Consider the following 23,103-nt stretch of genomic DNA (forward strand, 5'->3'; position numbering starts at 1 on the left):
TACAACCGTGACATGAACCCAGGAGCGTGACAAGGAGTGACCTAAATCCATTTTTGATTCCCCCGAAAGCCTTGTTTTGTCCAAAAAAGAGCCATGGTTATAAATTAGTACAATATCATACAATGACTTTATATATTATATATATAAACACAGATTTACCAGGGCAAAAGAAAAAAATCACAAAAACCTTAAAAGACAATAAAGATTAATCTCATAGAATTTATTCAGTGACATTTCGTTAGGTCATAGATTACAATCTTACACTCTTCTTTAATCTCAGGTAATACATTTAAATGTTACTTAAAAGCATGACTTGTTAATATAATTAGATTTTTAGTACATTCATGTTTCTTTATTAATGCATCTTGCATCATCTTACATAATTGAAATGAGTCTGACATTTAAATGAATTATGAACAATATTAAAATATTACAATAAATAACAGTCAGATGATGTTTACTTGGATACTGAGAGAACTTCTTCCACCGCTGCCATTAATCTAACCTCTCAAGTTTAAGGTTATATTAGTGAGTTCTATATACTTTTAATTTTGTATATATTTGCATAAAGCACTATGTGATATAGGTTACACATAGGAAAACATTTTTTTATATATCACCACAGTGTTTCATTACTACAGTAAACAGTGAGAACAACAGAGGGCAGCAGAGTGTTTCAGTGCAGTCACTCTGCTCCTCGCACACTTCCTCAACCAGCCAGAAGCATCTCTGTAACACAGGAAAAAGATCTGATTTAATGAGAGCAGTAGGAAACACAGCATGCTGCAGTGGCCCTCGTCACTGGCCTGGTATGGAGGCACTACACTTAGATGGAGGATGAAGGCTGACCAGCCAAGATTAACGGAGGCAGGGGCCCTCGGGGTGCTACTTCCTCCCTTTTCCTCTCTTGGCAGTGGCATAATTGCTGAGGTTGCCTAGCGACCGGAAGCATGGAAACAGAAGGTGTCACTTGTTACCTCAGAGCTGGATTTAGCCAAATTGTAAAATAGCCACCAAAGGACCGTGAGGGGGATGGAGGTACTAAAGATAAACAGCAGAAGGCAGGAGGTGAGGAGGCAGGATTAAAAATAGACAGAGGTCATTATGAGGGCCATTGATTCATGACTATATAGTGTTTTACTGGGCACTTCAATTAGCATAAAGCAGAGCATAATAGCACCTATGTAAAACATTATGTATATATTTTTTTAAATACTTAGCATAATGTGACTTTAGTCTAGGTGATATTATGTGTGTATCTTGGCACAAAATGACAAAACGTTTGTGTTAGTTAAACATGGTTTTTGGTCCATTCCATTGTATAGAAGTCTACGAAAATATTACATTATTTTAGCAAAAATTTTCCTAATGTGTTTATCTTCATATTAAATGTAGCTAATTTTAAGCCTTTTTTAACACTACATGATGTTCATTTTGTTAAAGTATTTTATAAATAAAAACCCTTGTTGTTTAGGATGTGGCTACCTTGTGTTTAACAGGTCGCTATACCCCATGGTTTCAAGTTTGAGTGCTTTCTGTGTTTTCATCTTAGGACTTTGAAGATTTTTGTTTTCAGTTAATGAAAATTAAAATGAAAGTCGCCGATAAATGTCTTGTTCATTGTTTGGTTGTACTTAACAAGACCAAATGGTAAGTGGCTCAGGCCAAAATGGCAAACTTGCCACTTTGAAAACCATAGTCCACCAGTCAACGAAGTGACATCACAATGACTACATCTACTTCTTATACAGTCTATGCTTACCCTGTAATCACCCTTACAAGGTGAAAACAATCAGCCACCACGGCAGGTAAATACTTGTATCTATGACTTCACTTGTAAAGTCATAGATACATGTACCTACCTGTATAAAAAATTGTACCATTCTTTTAAACATATATCGTATATTGTATTAAATTCTCTACAGGGAAATAGTATTGCCAACACCCCTTGAGGGTGTTGGCAATACTATTTCATATATGACCCTAAATTAAATTGTATTTGTATGCCCACTCAGACCCAGTTAATTGAGCCCATCATTTACTATAACATCATATAAATGAAGGAATTAGTCCACATTTTGTACTATTAGCAATTGTGTGATGATGTGAACATTAATGATACATTTAACTTTGACACCCCATTCGATTATTGATCTGCTCATTCGTTCTGACAATCATTTTCCTGCAAGATGTCACTCAAGACCTACCACTCTAATTCCTGATATTTTTCTTTTTGGCTGGTCCATTCCTCATCTCCCTCCTTCCTCCACTCTTCCATCCTTACCCCCCCCCCCCCCCCCCAATTATTAGCCTCGCTTTCCCTCATCTCCTCTTCTCCACCCCTTATGTTTCTCTCTGCATAAACCCATCTAACAGCCATTACCATCACCCTCTCCTTCCTTGCTCCCCATTCATCCCCAATTGTTTTACTTCCCTTCGTCAGTCCTTCTCTCGGGCTCCCACTGACTGTTGTTCAAATGTCTCCCCTCCCTAACAGCCCCTCCATCTCTGCCTCCATCTCTGCCTCCATCTCTGGTGCGCACAGAGCGGATGGCGGCGGCCCACTCAGTCCTCTCAGGGAGCAGAAGGTTTGTCCACTCCCACTCAGGCTTTGCGTCATGGAACACAGAGAAATAGAGACAGAGCAGGGTGAACAGATGGGAGGAGGACACACTGGCTGCCTGTTTTATAACATTACTCCTAACAACGCTGTGGTCATCAGTATGACTATGTAAAGAGGCATGCTTTTGTAGACTCATCAAGTGGGGCTATATTTAGGAATGGGCTGAAAATAGAGGAGTAGGAACTTACAGCGTTGGTGTGAAAAGACAAATGTGTCAGTTTTTTGGAAAAAGGTTCATTCAATATCCTGAAAATATAAATACTATAGGTGCTTTATTATAACCTTATTACAGAAAACAACATGGCTTATTTCACGCATGCATTGATTTTTTCCTTATTGACTAAGCTCACAGACCTGTTGCCTATCCAGAAATCCACTCTAAATGCTTCAACCATTACAAGATTGGTGTAACCATAGCAACCCTGATGCACATTGGGGCTTGACATCACAACTGACACAATCATTCCCATTTACGCAAGTGGAAAGACAATTACAATTCAGGCCATTCTGCTATTTTTATTTATCTTCTAATGACTTTAAACATGCATTGCATTCGTTTCTGCTTGCACATGATGATGACAGAAACAACCCTAAAAATGCTGCAGAGAATCGCGGTATCACAGCATGTTAACATCCAAATACTGTTCACTGGATTTACACAAGAACAAAACAGAAATTAGATTTCTGTCGGAGTGTAAACAAGAGATTAGATCGCCTCATTTCAAGACGATCAGAAACTGGGTCACACTGAAAGCAGAAATCCACCCTGGAAGAGAATTCCAAACGGTCTTGGACGGCAGGATTTAGACGTTCAGACAAGTTGCTTCAAAAGAAATCAGAGACCAGAGTGTGATGTGATCAAGCAGCATTTTCTGGAACTGCCTCACTGATAATGAATTAGATACAGTATGTGAGGACACACTGACTGTACCCAGTGTTTTGTGGGTAAGTGAGAATGCCTTTTGGTTCAGTGCCGCAATGCAAGTAAAGATGTGGGTGTCAAAATGTTATAAAATATCCTTAAAGTCCACAGAATCTACCACCTACAACTGGTGCAGATACACAGCTTTATTTCAGCTTCATGAGAGCTGCTGAATTGACTGTATGACAACCGGAACAATAATAATGTAAATATATAAACAATCCATTAAGACATATAGTTGAAAAAACTCTCAAACATACATTGTGGAAGTCACTGCCACTAACCAAAAACTGATGATAACTGATTGGCCAGCCAACACTGGTCCAACATTACATGTTTTTCCCCATTTTGGTCCCCATTATTTTTCTAAACATCAATTAATTCAGGTGTTTAGAGCAGGTTGCTAATAAAGCCATTGGCCAGTGATTACAAGTTATTTAATCAATTTGTCTGTTGGTGCGGTACATTTTCAACTGGTGAACATTTATTCAGCTAACTGTCACATCTGATTACTTCTACGAACTCTCAGTTATGAAGTTGGCAATATACCCTTCAAGTTATCTCTGCTCTAACCAAGTTTAATCAATCTAGGATTTGGTCACACCTTATCAACCATCCAAAACTGGTCCAATGTTGTACATCATGTTCCATTATTTGTGTTATTTTCTTGCTTAAAAAAGAAAAAAAGAAGGCCAGTTAATGCAGATACTAGATACTAGTACCCTCTTCAAGACGCCTCTTCAAGATCTCGGTCTGATAATGGATTTTCTTTATTTAACCAAGCAGCTAACCAATGGGACTTCATAATGACGAAAAAATAATACCTAATGGATAAGGCGTCTGACTTCGGATCAGGAGATTTAAGGTTTGAGTCCATGCGTGGTCTTAAGAGACAAGGTGGAACACTGTGGTCAGTGTCAGTCATGGTTAGATTCTGGGCTCAATTTTGCCTAATGTTTAAATCATGAGACTTCATATTATTTTTACGTAAGGTATTCTTGCCTTGCTTTAAAGGTCAAACCAGATTAGATGGTGAAGATACAGACATAGTTACAAATGACAAAGGGGTCCAAAAGAGACCAAAACATTATTACTTGTTTTGATTTGTTCCTTCATTTTGTATAATAAATAGATGATTAGGTATGGTGCTGACGCAGGCTGGGGAGTTGTGAACCATTGTGTGATTATGACTCTGACTCTGTGTCTGTGAGTCATTGTGTCACCTACAACGATCGGGTTGTCAGGTCAAAATGAACACTAAACAGTTGTTGTGACAGCTAATAATATAATAAGAATTGGTCTGTGTGTTTGTGTGTACTTGCTGTGCTGTGAAGCTGTGCGCCAGATGCTTTAACATTTTAATAATGATCAAATTGTTGAAATCAATATGAGAAAACTTCAGTAATCTGATTGTTAATTCACTTCCTATTTCCTTTTTAACTGAGCAACAATGAGTCACATTGTAAAATGAACTGTATTTAGATTTCACAATAAACCCTCTAACATCTGTCTTTTGTATTCAGCGGAAAAGGTTAAATTCTGCTTTTATTCCAGGGACAAATGTACGGTAGCCGACAGGTGCAAACATGGCACAACGGCCCATAACACTTCCATTAGGAGAAATGCACTGCAATTAAAAAAAGATGCAAAAAATATAATAATGTGTCAAAAAACATGCAAATAAACAAACATTTTTACCAACATGACAACACATGCGCAGCATTTAGAAAACATTCTCCAACTTCACGAAGGGGGTTTCCTAAAAGCAAAAACAAAATAACACTGCAAATATAAAACGGTGCATATAAAAAAACGCTACTTTGTGCATCACTAAAAAGTGAAGCACAGGTGAAGGTGTAGTTTTACATAATTAAACGTATTAGTTATTAAGCTTACTTCTTAATCTAAAAACATGATATAATAATTAGTGCTCTTTCAGTTGCTTCCTTGATGATAAAATGCCAGAATCCAGCCTCTGAACCATCCCTGTTCACCTATTGTATCACTTTGCGTTTCAACCTGAGCTCAAGTGTCAAAAATAGAATTGAGCACTTAAGTGATAAAGAAGCTGGGGAATAATAGATTGTAAATGAAAAGAAAGAGCATGTAGTGTGAGCATAAGTGCGATAAAGTGGGAGATGGAAAGAGTAGCTAACGTCCGGAGTGGCTGAGAGTGCTGAGTGGGCGGGGTGGTGCTGGTGGAGGAGGAAAAGAGCTGAAGCTAGTGGTCTCAGCCTCCTTCTCAGAATTATCCCTTAGTGACGCAAGCTCCTCCACTCACATCCTGACAGCTGCTCCCTGCCTGGTTACAGCGCTCCTCGGGCCCGTCCAATAACATTCAGGCTCATTTCCGCTTTAGTGCATGGCTTCCCCCACTGGGTTTACCAATAAGGCTCAATTTAGACTCCTTAGTACATGTTCACTTACCTTTTTTGTTTCAAGCTAATCTATGCTCTAGTGGGACCCCGGTGCCGCGCACTCACTGGGTGTCCTTTCTATTTTTGATGAAGAGATACTGTGAGGGATTTTAAAAAGTCCATTATTCCTACTCCACTTGTCTCAGACATTGTTTATTCCTCAGTGACGTAATAAAGACTGAATACACCATAAGTACACCGGATGCTTGAAACACAGCTGAATGTTCTTCAGTGTTTTTATGTTGGATCTATTACCTTTAGAAATAATGCAGCAATACAGTAATGGCATAATTTTGTTTGGTTTAAGACATTGGAAAGGGCTGTATGGATAGTGAAAACGGATGATTAAACTGTAAAACAATTATGTGAATGATAATATTACACAAGAGATGTAATGCAAATTAAAATATTATAATATACAGACTGAAAGATCGCAATGAGGTCATGCTCTCACAAATGCTTCTCGGAAATCAATATTAGGAGGTATAACGACATGAAGAGGAGTTTACGTCCTGTTACTGCATATTACACATTTTTAACTGACATTATAAAGTAAAATAAATAAGCTATTGGAGGTTATATCGAAGTATGCAAAAAGGGGAAAACGTCATGGAAGTGGATTGAGTTGTTAGTGATGTCACTTGTATATTCTGAACATACCCTTTTATGATATGGCTACAGATTCGTACCAACTGCACCACAATTCATTTCGGTATATATATATATATATATATATATATATATGTATGTGTGCATGGATGGATTGATGGATCTATACATCAATTTTATCTCTTGTTTGATATGTGATATTGCAGGAATGCTTTCTTGTTAATTCAGTACCTGACGCAATGACAATAAAGGATTTATATTCTATTCTATTATTGAAATGTCTGTCCATGACACAAAAGGCTATTAAGTTACTAGTTTCTGAGGAGTTAAGGGGACTTCCAATGGGACATTATTGGTATCTGTCCCATTCTTCTGCCTGAGCTCTATGATGGGAAATTAAAAGGATTTGACTAGGTTCTGGGACATTCCAAAGAGTACCTATCTTTTCATTTTTGAACAGATCCATGGGGACTGAGTTGCTTCCCTGAGGCCATGAGACAGAATGACCTATGATGGCTTTGATAAATGTGTTTTTCACAGGACTTAATCCAAATGTGGGAAGTGTGCAGTGAAATGAGAAGAAGCTAAGTCATCTGAAAAACTGAAGGAAATTATAATGTTTTTCTTGGAAGTAACAAAGTCGCCAAAAAAGAAAGAAAGAGTATTACATGACCACATCTTTATTGTCCAATCCTATCTCGGTCATACATTCTTAACAGATGCCCATTTGCTCTCATGGCAACCACCAATGTCTTACTGCAACATAACATTGTTTAGGCCATTGGTAGGATAAAAATGGAGACACTCCAACTCTTTGTGCAAAACAAAAAAAAAACCTTCCTCCTCCACTCTCAATTATTATAGTAGTCTTCTGAATGCTCTGAGCAAAGACCTTACCTGTAATATTAAATAAAAAACAGCCAATTACAAGGAAAATGGGAAAGCAAACAATATGTGCTGGTCTTATTCTCGAGATGATCAGAAAGCATAGACCAATTCAATTTCCTTTCAAATGCAAAAATGTATTCAATTCAAACCTACAGCGGTAATATGCATATTCTCATGTGGAAGATAGTCTTAATGCTATGGGGAAAAAGAGAACCATTTTATTTCATTCTTAATTTGACTTAATGTTCATAGAAGAATTCATAGAAGTACATGTACATCAATATGAGGCAAGTGATACATCCTCAATAATAACAATAATAATAATAATAATATGTTACATTTATAAAGCGCTTTTCCTGGTGCTCAAAGCGCTTACAAGCAAGAAAAACAAAAATAAAAAACAAAAGTAAAAAAGTGCTAATCTAGGTGGAATAAGGGCGAGGGGTTAGTTGATTAGGAGTTGAAGGCAAGAGTGAAAAGGTGAGTTTTGAGGGATTGTTTGAATGATGTGAGAGTGTTGGCAGATCTGACGTGGCTGGGGAGGGAGTTCCAGAGTGAGGGGGGGCTGCAGCGAAGGCCCTGTCACCCCAGGTCCGGATCTTTGTCCTGATGGGCTGCAGTAGGTTAGCTTCAGCAGACCTGAGGCGACGGGTGGGAGTGTGTCGTTGGATGAGGTCACAGAGGTAGGGGGGGCAAGGTTATTGAGGTGTTTGATGGGGAGCCAGTGGAGGTCATGGAGGATAGGGGTGATGTGGTCGGAGTTTTGGGTGGAGGTGAGCAAGCGGGCAGCTTAGTTTTGGACATATTGAAGTTTTTTTAGTATGAATGCAGGTGATCCAAAAAGTATGCTGTTGCAGTAATCCAGTCGGGATGTTATAAACTAAAGGCATGGATCAGAGTTCATAGAAGGCTGTTTTCAAAAGGTATGCAGTTATAACTGTATTAATTAAAACTAATAGCCAAAGGGGTCTCATTCAATGATTTTCAGGCATCATCAATGTTCCGTAAATATTCCCCTTTTTTCTTCTATACAATGGAATCCTAATTAGATTTTTTGGGGGGTTTTCAATTTGTAAAATTATAAAAGTGAGTATGCTTTGTCCACATCAATAGTGTTTGATAAAATAAACTAATAATATGAAAATCAAATCAAACATAATCATCAAAAAGGTATGCTCTTCTCAGATTCACATCATAAATAATTTAGATAGATAGACTATAACAAAGGTCAGTGGATGTAATTCTGTAAACTGTAATGCGCCTTTAAGGGAACCCGGAAGTGCTTGTTAAAACCGGAACTACAGACTTCTCAATGTGACTTACCTTGAAAACACTGTTATGATTTAATGCTGTCAGTCTAGTGGTATAAAGCCTACGAAATGTTTCTAACAGCCGCAAATTGTGAGTATTTAAATGAATGACGTTGCGTGGATGCGTATGCAGTGCTAACCCAAACGTAGCTGAATGAACCAGTCAGTTTAGTAACCCTAATGCTAGCTAAAGTTAGCTGCTAGCTACCTCTCAATGTTAGTCAACACCAGCTATCGTGTTTCTTTTACTTTGCTTCTGCTGACTTGGGTTTAACTGTTGTATTGACGCTTTTAACCTTAAGGGTTTTGAGTTATAATTGTCGTTACTTTTATTATTGTGTTATGTAGCAGCGGTTAACTTGAGTTAGATAAGAAGCTAACCATCTGTAAGCTAGTGTACTTGAACGGTAGCTAAATACATTCATACATACTATTGCTTTTGTTTACTCTATTGCTCTGACTGATTTAATAAATATCCTTTGTTCTTTTTCATTTCCCAGTGGCCAAGGCTAAATCAAAGTAAGTGGGAGCTATTTGAATTGTCAAACTAGTAAATTCAGTGTTATATCCTTAGGTTTAGTAAGGAAATGCCCTGTACTTGCAGAGATAAGTTTACACATGTTGTTTCCCATCAGGACCGTCTTGGTGCAGATGATGAGCGCTGCAGGGACAGGCTTCTTCTTCAACACAAAGAGGGGCCGTCTCAAGGACAAAATGGTGATCCGCAAACATGATCCATTTGGTAAGATATGCAGATGTAACATGCACACTGAACACCTTTTTATTAAGCCTTAGTCACAGCCATTCAAAACTGCTGCTTGGACTTTTAGTAATGCAACATAAGCACCTGTAGAAGGAGGTTAATCAATTCCAGGTCATATCAAATAAAGTATTGGGATACATTTTGTGAGAACCCCTCTTGGTTTTAATTTGGCAGACAGTGGTGGATTTGTGGAAGAAAACTGAAACATGCTTTGGAAATGCCTGCAGGCTGTGGGGTTATTTAAAAGCAGTGTTAAATTGTTGCATGTTCATTACTTACATGGTGTAGTACATGCTTGGTGGGGAGACCATTTGTTCAAACTAATCTCCTTACTATTTGCTAGCACAACTGTATAGAAAGGATTTACGGAGTCAGGCTACAGACTGTTTTCGTAGGGAACATTATATATGTGTGGCAAGGAGACAATAACCGAGGAAGCCAATGATGTCTGTCTTTTTTTTTTAGAGTCTTGAGCACGCCTTTTCTCCACAGCGACGAAAATGCACACTCGCATGTGAAAACGATGTTTGCAAACCGAGCCCCTGCACGAGTTCTGGGGGGATCCTCCCCCAAAAGATTGTTCCTTTCTTTTGACATAATAAATAAAGCAAAATGACAACATTTCAGGACAAACCGGCCAAATAACAAGCATGTGTTTGGGTCATTTTAGAGTCAGTAGAGTAAGGAGGAATTATTTTTAGTTTACATTGTCTTTTTAGTGCCTGTGCCCTGCTGCTGTAAAGCGGAGCAATGTTCTGCACATCTTGACACTAAACCAGTGTTCTTGTTTATTACATCTCTTTGTGTACGCTATTTTCAGAACATTTATAAGTTATACTTTTAAAAAGTGGTGTGGACAAAATTGGTCCCCAGCGTCCCCATCGCAGATGCAGTTCAAATATCATGATGAGCTGTAATGTATTATAAACAATAACCTGATATATATATGGGATTCATTATTAGAATCCATTAAATTGTTGATAACAATTGCAGTAAATTGTTGATTTACAAAAAGGGGCCGGGACAGTTTGCTTTCTAAATCTAATTGTATTGTGCACTAAAACAAACCCATCCACATCCATTCTCTGTATTATGATGTAGTCCTTGTAGTTTTATCTCATCTCATTGTGTAACTTCAATAATTCTCACCTTGAAATTCTTCAAAGTTTGTACATTTTAAATAAAAATGTCAAGGTCTTGAGATTTCTGAATAGACATGGGTCATTAAAAGTGTAAGAATTTTATATATTTTTTTATATACTTCTTTTTACCTACAAAGCTTTTAATAGTCTGGCACCATCGTACCTAAAATAAATTTTAATCCACTATTGCCCTAGAACATCACGCTGCCAGGGTGCAGGTCTGTTAGTGGGGCCCAGAGTCCTCAAACCAGATCAGGAGTCAGTGCGTTCAGCCACCAAGCCCTTTCTCTGGAACCAACTTCCTCAGAGAGACAAACGGGGTGTTTCTCAATGTCGAGTAAAGCTGCTCCAGAGCCACTATTTGAGGCATACTACCTCATCGAGTGCCGCCGAAGGACTTTTCCAATGTCCAGCATACTTGGAATTCTAGCGAGGCCGGCGTACTTCGTAGCGAGAAATTTCGAGGCTGCACATGTGTAGACTCTGCGGTCTTAAAATCCCCACAATGCTTTGCGCACGGACCAATTTCCAAGTCTTTGGCGGAAATCGCGCTCCATTTAAGGCGGGGCCTCGCATATGACGCACACCTGTTAGCCTGTTCCACGATTCTTCGTTTTCTGAGGCTAGGAAGGATTCTTGCCTCGCTTCTGAAGCAAGTGACTCGGAAGACGTTCTACCAAGCAAGCGTCCTCGACATTGAGAAACACCCAGTGTCCACACTTTTAAGAGTGCATTGAAGACCTTCCTAATTAACAAAGCCTTTAGTTAGAGCTGGCATTTTATGGTACTTTATTTGACTGTTTTATGTATTTTTATGATATTTTGTTCTAATTTAATTTGTATTGGACACACTATCTTGTCTTTTAATTGTGCTGTAATTGTATTGTTTACAATGTGGTTGTTTGTTTTTAATCTGTTAAGCCCACTGAGATAATCATGTTTTGTGATATTGGGCTATAGAAATAAACTTTGATTTGGCAGGAATACAGAATATTTTCTTACTTTACGGTAGTTTTTCCACACATTGAAGCTTCTCTCTTTTTAATTGTTTTAAGCTTCTCTAAATCCTGGTAGTTCTGCATTTTATTTTTAAAATGGCGTTAGAAATCTAACCTTATTTTTTCTTCTTTATGTCTTCGCAGTGAACAAGCACGTGCTATTCTTCGAGAAGAGGAAGATCAAATCGATTTAATAAGCAGCCAAAAATAAATGGACAACATGATCCTGCTCGATTTAAACTGACTTTTTTTTATTGACATGGATTACACAAAGTTTTTCCTCAGTCCACATTTCTGTTCCGCTGGATCTCGTGTGAACAGAGGGTCTCCTATGGGATCTGTCCAAAGGCCTCCAACCCACTGCACCAGTGACGCAAGCCTGGCTGAAAATCTTCAAGAAGGAACTACAACTCGTGTGTAAAAGTGATGCCATTACTCTGGGCTATGCAGTATCATTGATAACAGTTCAATAAGGTTTTTAGGACCTTTACATGTAAGCCAAGTACCTGAATCCAGCTGTTTGTTAAATATGAACTATTTCGACAAATTAAATACATTTAATCAACTTTGTGTAGTACAAGCTATGTGTTAAGATGTTAATCAATTATTAAACTGTTAACAACTATTGAGATTCTCTTTTGTAAGTAGACTTGCCAACATCACACATGCACTTTTGAAAGTAAAATGAATCGGCTTTATATAAAACATTTGTTTCCAAACGGGTCCATTTCAGACTTGTTACATTATCACTGGTGTTTACTGGCTGCTCTCAAAACAGTTTAGCTGGCAGGTGCTTTTTCAAGGGGTACGATGTCTGCGTGCCAACAGTCTGCACGCTCACTCCTGCCACCTGATTGGCTCTGCACGCCATCTCCTCCAGAGGCATTGTGGGATAATGGGCCATGTAAAATGCCAGCGCTCCAATAAAGCTGTCTCCAGCACCCTGTGAAGAAACAATATTACGAGTTTGCTTTATTAAATTCCACCTGCGGTTCAAACCGTCCCACTGTGTAACTCTACAGCTGCGCTCCTCTCAGCAGAATCATAAAATATTGAGTAGGCTGCAATGAGTGATGAACAATAACAAACAGACGACCTGTCTGATAGTATGATCCATCTTTACTGTCGTACCACCCCAGACTGTATTGAAATGCTATTTAAATCAAACAAATGGTAAGTTAAACATACATTCCAAACACATTCAACAGTAGGGGGTGCTGTAGCATTTGTTAGCGGATTTTCACATACTTGTGTTGCTTCCTAAAGTCTTTTAAATGACTTACTGAACTGTTATGTAGTGTGAGAGTGTCTCAGTCAGCTCTTCAGAGAAACATCTCTATTACCATTACTCATACTCAAACCTTCTTGTAATGCCAGCAGAATTACACTTTCGAGGTAAAAAGCAGGACAATTTAAAAATGAGAAACGCTGAGTATTTTTTTACCTGACTTAGAGGAAAGACCAAAAGTCTCAAGTTCATTATGTGCTCAAATATTATAAAAAAAAAGGAATTATAAAAAAAAATCCCCAAACTATTGCAAACAATGAAATAAAAAAATCGGAAATATCTTTTAAATCAAAAACTGCACAAGGCTATCGACACAAAAATCCCCCCTGTGTTTTTTCAGTCAGATGAATAGCACATGGCTGATTGAATCACTAAATGCTAACAGCTAACTGGTTTTGGCTATCTGTTAAAGCTATAAACCATCCATTTCCATCTTTTAAATGAGTTACTGAACCTTAACATTGTGTGAAAGTGTGTCTCAGTCAGCTCTTCAGAGAAACATCTCTATTACGTCCATTACTCATACATTCTTATAATGCCAGCAGAATGATAAATAAGTGGTCAAAAGCGCATAAAAGACAATTGCTATGGCACACTTAAAAAAACAAGAGTATTTTTTACCTGAATGACAATAAAATACCACAAATATCAAGTGCATCATTACGTGCTCAAATATTTAGAAATAAAAGAATTCTACAAAAAAAAGCCTAAATTGTTGCAAACAATTACATTTAAATTAATCAATTATATATATATATATATATATATTAACAAATAAAAAATTCTGAAATACATTTTTACAAATCAAAAACTGCCCCAACCTAAACAAAATTTCTGCTCTGACAACTTTTTTCAGCTGAATAGCACATGGCTGATTTAATCACTAAATGCTAACAGCTAACTGGTTTTGGCTATCTGTTTAAACGCATAAACCATCAATTTTCACTCATCTATTGATAGATATGGAATGTGCCGTCTACGCCCTGCAGGGAGGGGGGGTACTGATGGGAAAAGGCACCATGGTATGTGGCGACACGCTCATGTTTAACCACAAACTCCCCCCCTCAATGCTGGTTCTCACAAGCCTGCTCCATTACTCATCACGGCGGCTCTCAAAAGAGCTCATTGCACTCATCTATGAGCACCTCTGTTACCACCCCCCCCCCCCCCACCCCCCCCCCACCCTCACCCTCCGACCTCAAAGTAACCCTTGGGATGATTCAGTGACATGAGGCAAAAAAAAGCCTAACACTGACCCCGACCCGGCTGGAAAAAAGACCCTGGGCCAAATAGGGTCCACAGTAGCTGGGGGGCGCAGCCCAGACAATATGGGCTTTTTCCCCAGCACCTACACTGGTATTGGTACTGGTATGACATGTCTTCAACTACATAGATACAAGCCATGTGAAAAAGAAAAAAAAAGAGGTCTGAATTGACATTTCAAAGGTCACTATTGCGCCCCTCCCCCGCTGAACGCCCCTGGTGTAACTCCTGGGGAGATGCTGGAAAGAGTGAGATCAGAGCTGAAACATTTCACAGGCCTGGTGGATTTCCATTTCTAAAGCCATGGTGTGTTTATGTCTCCTGTCTGGTAGCTGGGCTGGGCCAAATACAGGCTAGCGTTTGGAAACGAGGCTTTGGTGGAGCCCTGGTTCGGCTCTTGAAGGTCTCCCAGTTCACACGTTGTGGTTGAAATGGTAATACCATTCTTGATGATTGGGAACCAATGACCAACAGAGAGTGGTCGAGTTAAGGGGTTGATTTTATGCTGATAATCATTGTTTTTGCACGTGCCTCGTCCAATTTTCCTTTTTAACCAACTGTAGACAGTTAACTAATCCACCACCAAATCCCTGTCGATACAACCACCTCTGTCTAGTCGCACTTCAAAAGGGTGGGGTCAGACAGGTTAAGAAAGCTAAATCTAGTAATAGGGCTTGTTGCTACAGTCAATATTTGTATACAGTTAACATTAAACAAATCTTATCTTAAAAAAATCAAAACATAACAGTTTGGGTCAGAATTGCATTTCTATGGTTGAAAAAAACAGACAGTATTTACATTAACACAATTTCTGATTTCGTATACAAGTAATTTCTTCTGGAGGAGATTACTAACATCAGTGCCTGTGTTGGGCCGCAACTTGTCCCTATGGTTTAACTGTTATTGAATACTTCATTTTGAAATGTAAATAACAGTCAGTATTGCAATTTCAAGTTGTGATATTTCAAAAAGCTTTTTAACCCTTTAGTATGTTTTTGTATTGTTCATAAAATCAGATTTTTCAGGAAAATACGTTTTTTCTTATTTTAAGCTCAAATTGGAATTGATCAATCTTTAACAAATAATCAAGGCATTAAACACTTTAATTTATGAACCTAAAAAATATATATTATTGTGCAAAATGAAATTACCTAATGGACATTTTAAAGAAAGGTATTTGAATAACATGTATTCAGTTTGATAAAATATTTCAATAATCTCATTACACAAAACAAACACAATTGTAAATATGATGGCCTATTTTTGCTTCCATTGTCATTTCTGTCCAGCTAAATATGACTTATTTTCAAGTATGGATATTTGCACAGGAATTATATATAAATGATTCTTAATAAAAGAAATTGTTGGCGGATTATTAAAAAAGTTGTAAGTGGAAAATGTAGTTTTGGCTGCTCAGCTATTTCAAATGACAGTCAAGGGCTTAAATTAAAATACAATGGAGCTACTTTTTTCTTTTGGAGTGAGCGGTGAGGGACTAACAAGCCATGCTTGAGGGCCAACGTAACACTGACAACGTAACATCTTCTATCTTGACGTGGTGAACTTGTTAGCAAAGTTTCCTATCTACACATCTTGATTTTGCAAGGAAAAAATAGTTCCTTATGTCTTTCAATGTCATTTCTTAGTGGGCCAATCCTGGTCTGAATAAGTACTGACGAAACAAGACCTTTACTGATCCAATGTAAACTTTAGGTCACTTTACGGTACGGGCCACCCTCCAACCTTACTGTCTTACTAACGTATCCTTCACAGAGACTGGCATGTGACGCTACTGGATCTAGTGCATTAAGCTCAACAGGGCTGACAAGCACTACCCCCTTCAGCACCGCTACCGCTGCCATCGACAGAGTTTGGTGAAGGTTAGATCTGGAGGCCTGTCAATCAAGTGACACAAGCGTTTGCCAAGGATGAGCTGTGATGCTCTTTCTGGTCAACGCCGTCCGCCGCGTCTTGACCTCCGTACCGTTCCTCCGCCTGTCGTCATCCGGTACTCAGATGGAAGTTAGAAATTAGGATGGCAGATGTGTCTGCGAGAAGCTTGCCAAATTAATGAAGTTTGATTTAGGAAGTTGTCTACAGTGTTGAAGTGTGACACTGCACAAAAACAGTCATCAGAGAGCCAGGAGCCTGCACAATTCAATTGATCAGAGTCTTCTTTGGATGATTTTACATGGCGACAAACTGTAATCATTGACCTTGGAAGTATTGTACTGACAAACACAAGGGAGTGTCCTTTTGAAATGCTTCTGACAGCTCCTTTCAATGTGAGTTTAGAAAAAAATTGAAGATAAACGGAATACTTCGCAAAAGCTGTAATAACCTCACTGGCTGTACAGACGAACAAAGGCACGCATACAGAAACCCAAAAGTCCGTCAACACAAAATCCAAGGACAAAGACAATCGTAGCGCCCATACGCTCTGATTGACAAGTGATCTTTGTAAAGTGTAGTGCAGAAACACCACATCTGAGCACCAAAGACAGACAAAAACAAATAAACGGAACTCATAGAAAATCCCAGGAAGGACTGCGCACAGCTTGTCTTTCATGATATGAGTCAGATGTGACTACTGAACCTTTGGAAGCCTCCAGAACCTGTGACTGTGTTTCTCACCCAGAGGCCTCCTGCGATCTTGACTCCCATGTGCCATTAACTCCTGAAGCCTGCAGCCATTGTCAATGAAAGGCACCCAGGGGAGAGCAAAGACCAACTGAGGGGCAGCGATGACTCACAGCAGCTTCCACGTCCGGAAGCAAGGGAACAGCCAGGGACGAGGGAAGAAGATTCAGAGATCAAAAACACATTTCATTGGGCCAATTAGGGCTCTCTTATCTTTAACCCATCAGCAGTGCTTTGTCTTAGCCCTCTTTCACTGTGGTCGACATGACAGCACCCTAACCCTAACCGTATATCTGGGTTGCTAAATAGCAGCTGCTGTAGCATAAGCTTAACATTTTAAAATGGTGATGTGGCACTATTTCCCATGGTGCCCTACTACTTGCAGGGTTGAGGAACGTGATGCTCAGAAGGCATCGGTTACCTTTAGCTTCCAGGAAGAAAAATTGTGCACGTCTCCAGTCATAGGAGAGGACTTGAGTTCATTTGATCCATCAGCAGTGCTTTGCCCTCTTTCACCGTGATCAACATGACTGCAGTAGCAGAGAACTGGCCAAACATCTGGGTTGCTTAACAGCAGCTGCTCTAGCATATGCAGACAATTTCAAATGGTGATGTGGCTCTTTTCTAGTGGTGTCAAGCTGACCTACGGTTTGCAGGGTTGGGGAACGCGATGCTCAGGAGGTATTCCCTTACCTTTGGCTTCCAGGAAGAAATTCAGGCAATTAGCCCAAGCACGTCTCCAGTCATAGGAGAAGACTGGGAATAATTTGAGTGTCCAGACCCACCGTGCAGCTGTAATGTCTGGTTTAGGCTTTGGCCCTACACAGTGGACCTCCCGGAGCAGTGGAAACCAAGGCCACCCAAGTCCTGCTGGGGCTAAAGGCACTGGCTCTGTGTGTGTTTGTGTATGTATGTGTGTGTGTTACAGTCTCTTCTTACTGTCCACACATCAAAAGTCTCTGATCTCAGCGAGGGAAGCCTGTACTCAATTTAACACAAAAGGGAGGAAAATGGATGAAAGGGGGGGAGACCTACAGTCGATGAGTTGATTCACTTTGTTATTCATCCAGATTCACGACCCTGACTCAGCACGTAATTGCTTGTGCCGTGTTCAAATGTGTTATTCCGACAGCTGCAGGAGGGGCAGATGATGAAATCGTAACAGTCATTAACCAAGCTATATCAATCAAAGAGAATTACTCCATCTGGGACGGAAACAAGGGGTTGAAACGCATCTTAATAGATGGCAGAAAAGGTAAAAAATGTTATCAGTAGTGGGTCATGCCATCCGCAGCTGAACAGTAGCCTAGCTTAAAACTGTGAGAAACCGCAAGTGACTCACAGTTGATATCGAAGAATTTGCAGCCTAGAATGTGTCTGATACTAGTAAAACCAGAGAGCAAGAACAATCCTAGTGATGACAAGTCTGGAGCCGATCCCTCATAAACATTTCTGTCAACTGCTACTGCTAGAGAAAACACAAACAAAGCAGAAATAACACAAGAGGCCAATCATAACTGAAGAGGCCTGTGTTACCAGAAACAACCTCGAAGACGTGAATAATGATCTTGATAACAACCTGTAGTTTTTTTCTCTCTCTCCGGTAGAAAAAAAAAGGCTTACTGGAAGAGGGATTATGATGTCCAAAAGAGTTAAACACTCCAGAATTTATGGGCCCATCAAAGAACAGAAGAGGTGGGGTGAGAGAGTGTGTGTGTGTGTGTGTGTGTGTGTGTGTGTGTGTGTGTGTGTGTGTGTGTGTGTGTGTGTGTGTGTGTGTGTGTGTGTGTGTGTGTGCGTGTGCGTGTGTGTGTGTGTGTGTGTTTGTTTGCGGGGGGACATGCAACAGGCTCCGACCACAGCTTTCTGCTGACTGATGCAAGCCCAAGAGGTGAGTCATGGGAGAGGAAGGGGGGGAGAATAGGGGTGGTGGGGTGAGTTCTCCTGGGGGCTACTGGGAAGGGGGGATTGGAGAGGGTGAATAAGGGCAGTTATGTGTGTCTGCTTGGAGATGAGGGGGCATGGAGGAGGTCGCACACCGTTCAAGAGAGCAAGCCCTTTGTTCTTCAAATGCCAACGTGACCTGGGATAAGGAGGAGATGCAGCTGCACTGCTTTTAGATTATGTCTGAAAAATACACATATATTCATGTGTGCGTCTCGCTGTTACACACACTTAACCAGTGGCAGAAATGGGTGGTGGCATATGCTTCTAAACATCGAGATTGAGGTGAAAAAATTGCCATTAAAATATTAAAATAAAGAATAATAACTAAAATAAAATATATATGCCAAATTAAGGCCAATATGCTGAGCTTCATAGATTTGTAATCAAGATATTGAGGTATAGAAATTCCCATTGAATATCACATAAATGAAAAAGATGTATATATATATACAGGTATATATATATATATGCCTGTATATATACACTAATGTAGGTCTAAATGCTTCAAATAATGGTTTACATATCTCAATAGGCCTTTAAAAACCAATATTTATTAAAAAGCCCAATATGCTAGGCTTAAAATAAAAACTTAAAAATATATATATACATTCCAATTTAGGAAAATATGCTAAGGTTAATATAATTCTTTACTCTAATTCCTGTTTTTTCTATGCCTCCAAAAGTTTTGTAAATACCCCATTTTTAGACAGTGGGCAAAAAAGTGGCCCCCCCTAAATGTTTTTATTTTATTCATTAAACTTGAATCAGTCCTATTTGTACTGCCTTTCTTCATTTCAATTTCCTGACTCACGCAATAACCGACGTGGGTTTCTGGTAAAACTTAAACTGCATGCTTGTTATTGTTTTTTACAATGATGCATAATGAGCATCGTTTGGAAATTAAAGCACAATAAAAGTCCGTTGGGGAACTATTCAGTAAAATAATCCATTACACCAGCAATTAAAAGGCTGTAATCAAACAAAGAGGCGATTAACACCTCTGAGTGATGACGTGTTTAGTTGGTAGAACACAGGCCCGCAAAACCCTCAGAGACAGGAAGTGCAAACATCCAACCGAGGCTCCTCTGACGAAAACAAGCCACAGAGGCCGTAGTGAAATGAGTCAAGCGACGCAGGCCTCTTTAAAGATTACAATCCCGCTTTTAGGAGGGGAAACAGCCCGTGGTCACTCTGACACCGTTCCACTCGAGCCGCACTCAGATCAGTAGCTCCACTAGAGCTCAGATACCGGGAGAACATTTGACTGTGATGACTGGGCAGAGGAAAGATCTGAGTGACAGTGTGTTGCTTTGGAAGTAAGGTGGAATTTTCTGTCAAAATAATATGTTCCTCTGTTATTGCTAGAATACCAATTTTAAAGATGTTCCTTCCATTGTTAAGTGGACTGGCTTACATCATTTTCTATTTAAAACAGGTTTCCTTTTACTTATATCATAAGTGGTATCACATTCTTCTCTGTCATAAACTCAGCCTACGAAAATTCTATATACACATGGAACATTTTAAAACAGTTTTAACAATTATTATCACTTGAAGGATATTATTTTATTATTCATCATTGATAATCATGATAAGTATAGTGATTCATTATAAAGACCTGAGATCAATATGAAGAAATAACTTACGCCCATTTAAGAGTTACATTTATAGTTTAAAATGTAATTATATAAATGGTCTTTTCCGGACATTTAAATGAAATTATTTATTTAAAATAACAAAAATAGACCTCCAGCTGTTCCCGTTAAAAAGACAACCCTCTCATGTTTAAGCACTATTTGAATTTATGTATATATATATATATATATATATATATATATATTAACTGAGAAGGTGTTCTCTGTCAGAAAAGGTGACACAGGTGGGCTACGGGAATTTCAAAATAAAGGCCCATCTTGAAGGTGTTTGTTAAACCCCTAACTCTAGTGTGGCTAAAAGGCCAAAATACTAATGTCCTCCGGTTCAAACCTTTACAACGGAACAAGAAGAACAAACCATGTCCGGTTTCACATTTTTGAGACTCAAATTATAAAATGAATAATTGAAAAATAGTTACCAAATTAAATAGCCTACGTATGTGTGTGTGTGTGTGTGTGTGTGTGTGTGTGTGTGTGTGTGTGTGTGTGTGTGTGTGTGTGTGTGTGTGTGTGTGTGTGTATATATATATATATATAACTGGGGTAATTTACTGAGAGAAAAAAATCCCAATAAATAAAGCTATAGATCAATTTGACAGTTAGCATTATTAATTGTAGTATTTACATGTTCTATAGTTATTACTATAATATTGTTTTTGTGAATTTTTAAGGCCATGACTATTATGTCATAAGAAATTCACTGACTTAATACACGAGTCATGCTTACCGTGGTGTCCACTGATTTGACTGAGGTAGTTTGAACATGTATTGAGGCAGACCCCTGTGCCTCGACCACCACACAGCCTTGGGGTCCCAACGTGATGATGACGGAGCCACAGCCTCGCTTCAGCAGCTCCTGCCCGGCCCGACGGGCTTCCTCCACGTTAGAGACCGGGGATCCAGTCAGCAGCTCAGCCTGCAAGACGAGCAGAGGGGCAGAGTCAAGAAACTGCAAACATCCCGTTCACCAATGGGACAATTTCTTATTCATTTTAACGAAGACCTTTTATTGGTCAGGGATCTACAGTAAGTTAATTAAAGATAGAGCTAAACCAGCACTAGTGTGGGATACTTGGAGGATGCATTATGGAAATTCCCCAATTCCCAAGGACTGTGAGTAACAAACAGGAAGTCAAAGCAATTCCCATTTTTCCTGTAAAAAATACACAAATGTTTTATTTGCCTATTTAAAAACCCATTGAAGTCCATTACAACCATTCACTATGTCCAATGCTTCCTAATTAGTAGTCTATAGGAAGTATTTAGTGGATTTGTTGTAGTTTTTGTATTAATGTGTGTGATGACTCAGCTCTTAATCACACACTGTGGTGGTCATTAAACACATTCAGTCTGTTCAGGGTTTGCCGGATCGGCCAGCAGTCTGCGGGCCAAACACATTTTCAAAGAGTAGATTCTCCGATTGCGCTGGTTCATCTGGCTCCAAAATGACTAAACAGTGACAGTGCAGGACTCCACAGCTGATGCTTAGAACCTTAAAGAAGCACTGAGAACCAGCAGCAGTTCTCTTCAGAGTAAGTGGCCCCCTCCGTGAAGATGAGCTACATTAGCATTTTCTATGTGATTAAAGGTGATTGCACTGCAGGTTCATTTGCAAGCATAACTGAAAGAAAGTGACGTACAATTACACAAATGATCGTCAAATTAAATCCTGTCATAAAAGCTAGACTTTCTAGTCTTTCTTTCTTTAAAATATCTGAACTGTTTATGCCATTTTTTTGTATTAGACTGCAGGCTTAACACATGTTGATTTACTGTATTTATGAAATGCTTTTTCTAATAATGAAACACAAAACATGCTGTCCTTTCATAATAATATTAACACCAAATCAGACGCTTATTTTTCAAGATAAATACACCTCATGTTAGTTTCAGTGTTTATTGCTGTATAACATTTATTTTTTCTTTATTTCCCCTGTCGAGAAGCATTGCTTCTTAATCGCTTATTACTTACGACCCCTGCTATTCATTTGAAATTGTTATAACAAAATAAATGAATTGCATATTCCTTCCTTCTGACTTTCCTCAAAATGCTACAATGTACAATGTGTCGGTTATAATAGTGCACATTTAGGTTTAATGTTGTATGCTTAATTAAAAAGATTTCAACTGTGGTGTCTTGGACAGAAATAAACTTCATTTGAAATATGAAAATAGAAATGAATGCAGTGAAGCATTTTGACAATCATTCTTTTGTCTTTGTGAATGTAGATTAAATGTAGAGCAAAGATCAGTCTCTATGTTCCATCATATATATTAACACTGGATATTCAATTTAAAAACTGATTTTTAAATATAAATTCAAGGAAATGTTCAGTGAATTAAAAGTTAATGTTTAACATAAGTATTTTAATAATGTAATAATAAAAATAATATAAAAAACAAAGAATGTTAGGTATTACTCAAATGTAGGTTTCATATTAGGATAATTGTTAATATTATTATAACTTTGGGCTATTAAATGGTCATTTTTATTTTGTATTTCTTTGTATGCTTTTTAGAGTGTGCCATCATACATAATCAATGTTCTTAACTGTAAATTCACTACCCATGACAGCTTGTGCGTCTCATTTATGTGGACAGATGTTTGTTACTACAATAACTTTTTTTTGTGACTTTG

General features: G+C 38.7%; 2 protein-coding genes across 3 annotated transcripts in view; one reads left to right on the forward strand and one right to left on the reverse strand.

Annotated features, from left to right (window-relative positions):
* Positions 1-8,721: 8,721 nt before the first annotated feature.
* mrpl33 (mitochondrial ribosomal protein L33) lies at positions 8,722-12,297 on the forward strand. The gene is made up of 4 exons (XM_079640315.1): positions 8,722-8,860; positions 9,270-9,288; positions 9,405-9,511; positions 11,817-12,297. Exons 1-4 carry the CDS (start codon positions 8,839-8,841, stop codon positions 11,864-11,866), a joined length of 198 nt encoding a protein of 65 aa, XP_079496441.1. The 5' UTR covers positions 8,722-8,838; the 3' UTR covers positions 11,867-12,297.
* Positions 11,903-23,103, reverse strand: part of rbks (ribokinase) — a 49,669-nt gene continuing 38,468 nt past the window's right edge. For both annotated transcript variants that reach the window (XM_079640313.1, XM_079640314.1), the window contains exons 8-9: positions 21,193-21,381; positions 11,903-12,615 (exon numbers count right to left, since the gene is read on the reverse strand). In XM_079640313.1, coding sequence (XP_079496439.1) covers positions 12,442-12,615; positions 21,193-21,381 — 363 coding nt within the window. In that variant the 3' untranslated portion in view covers positions 11,903-12,441. The remainder of the gene's footprint in view (positions 12,616-21,192; positions 21,382-23,103) is intronic.

The sequence above is a fragment of the Notothenia rossii genome, assembly GCF_949606895.1.
Source record: "Notothenia rossii genome assembly, chromosome: 7".
Taxonomy (NCBI): Eukaryota; Metazoa; Chordata; class Actinopteri; order Perciformes; family Nototheniidae; genus Notothenia; species Notothenia rossii.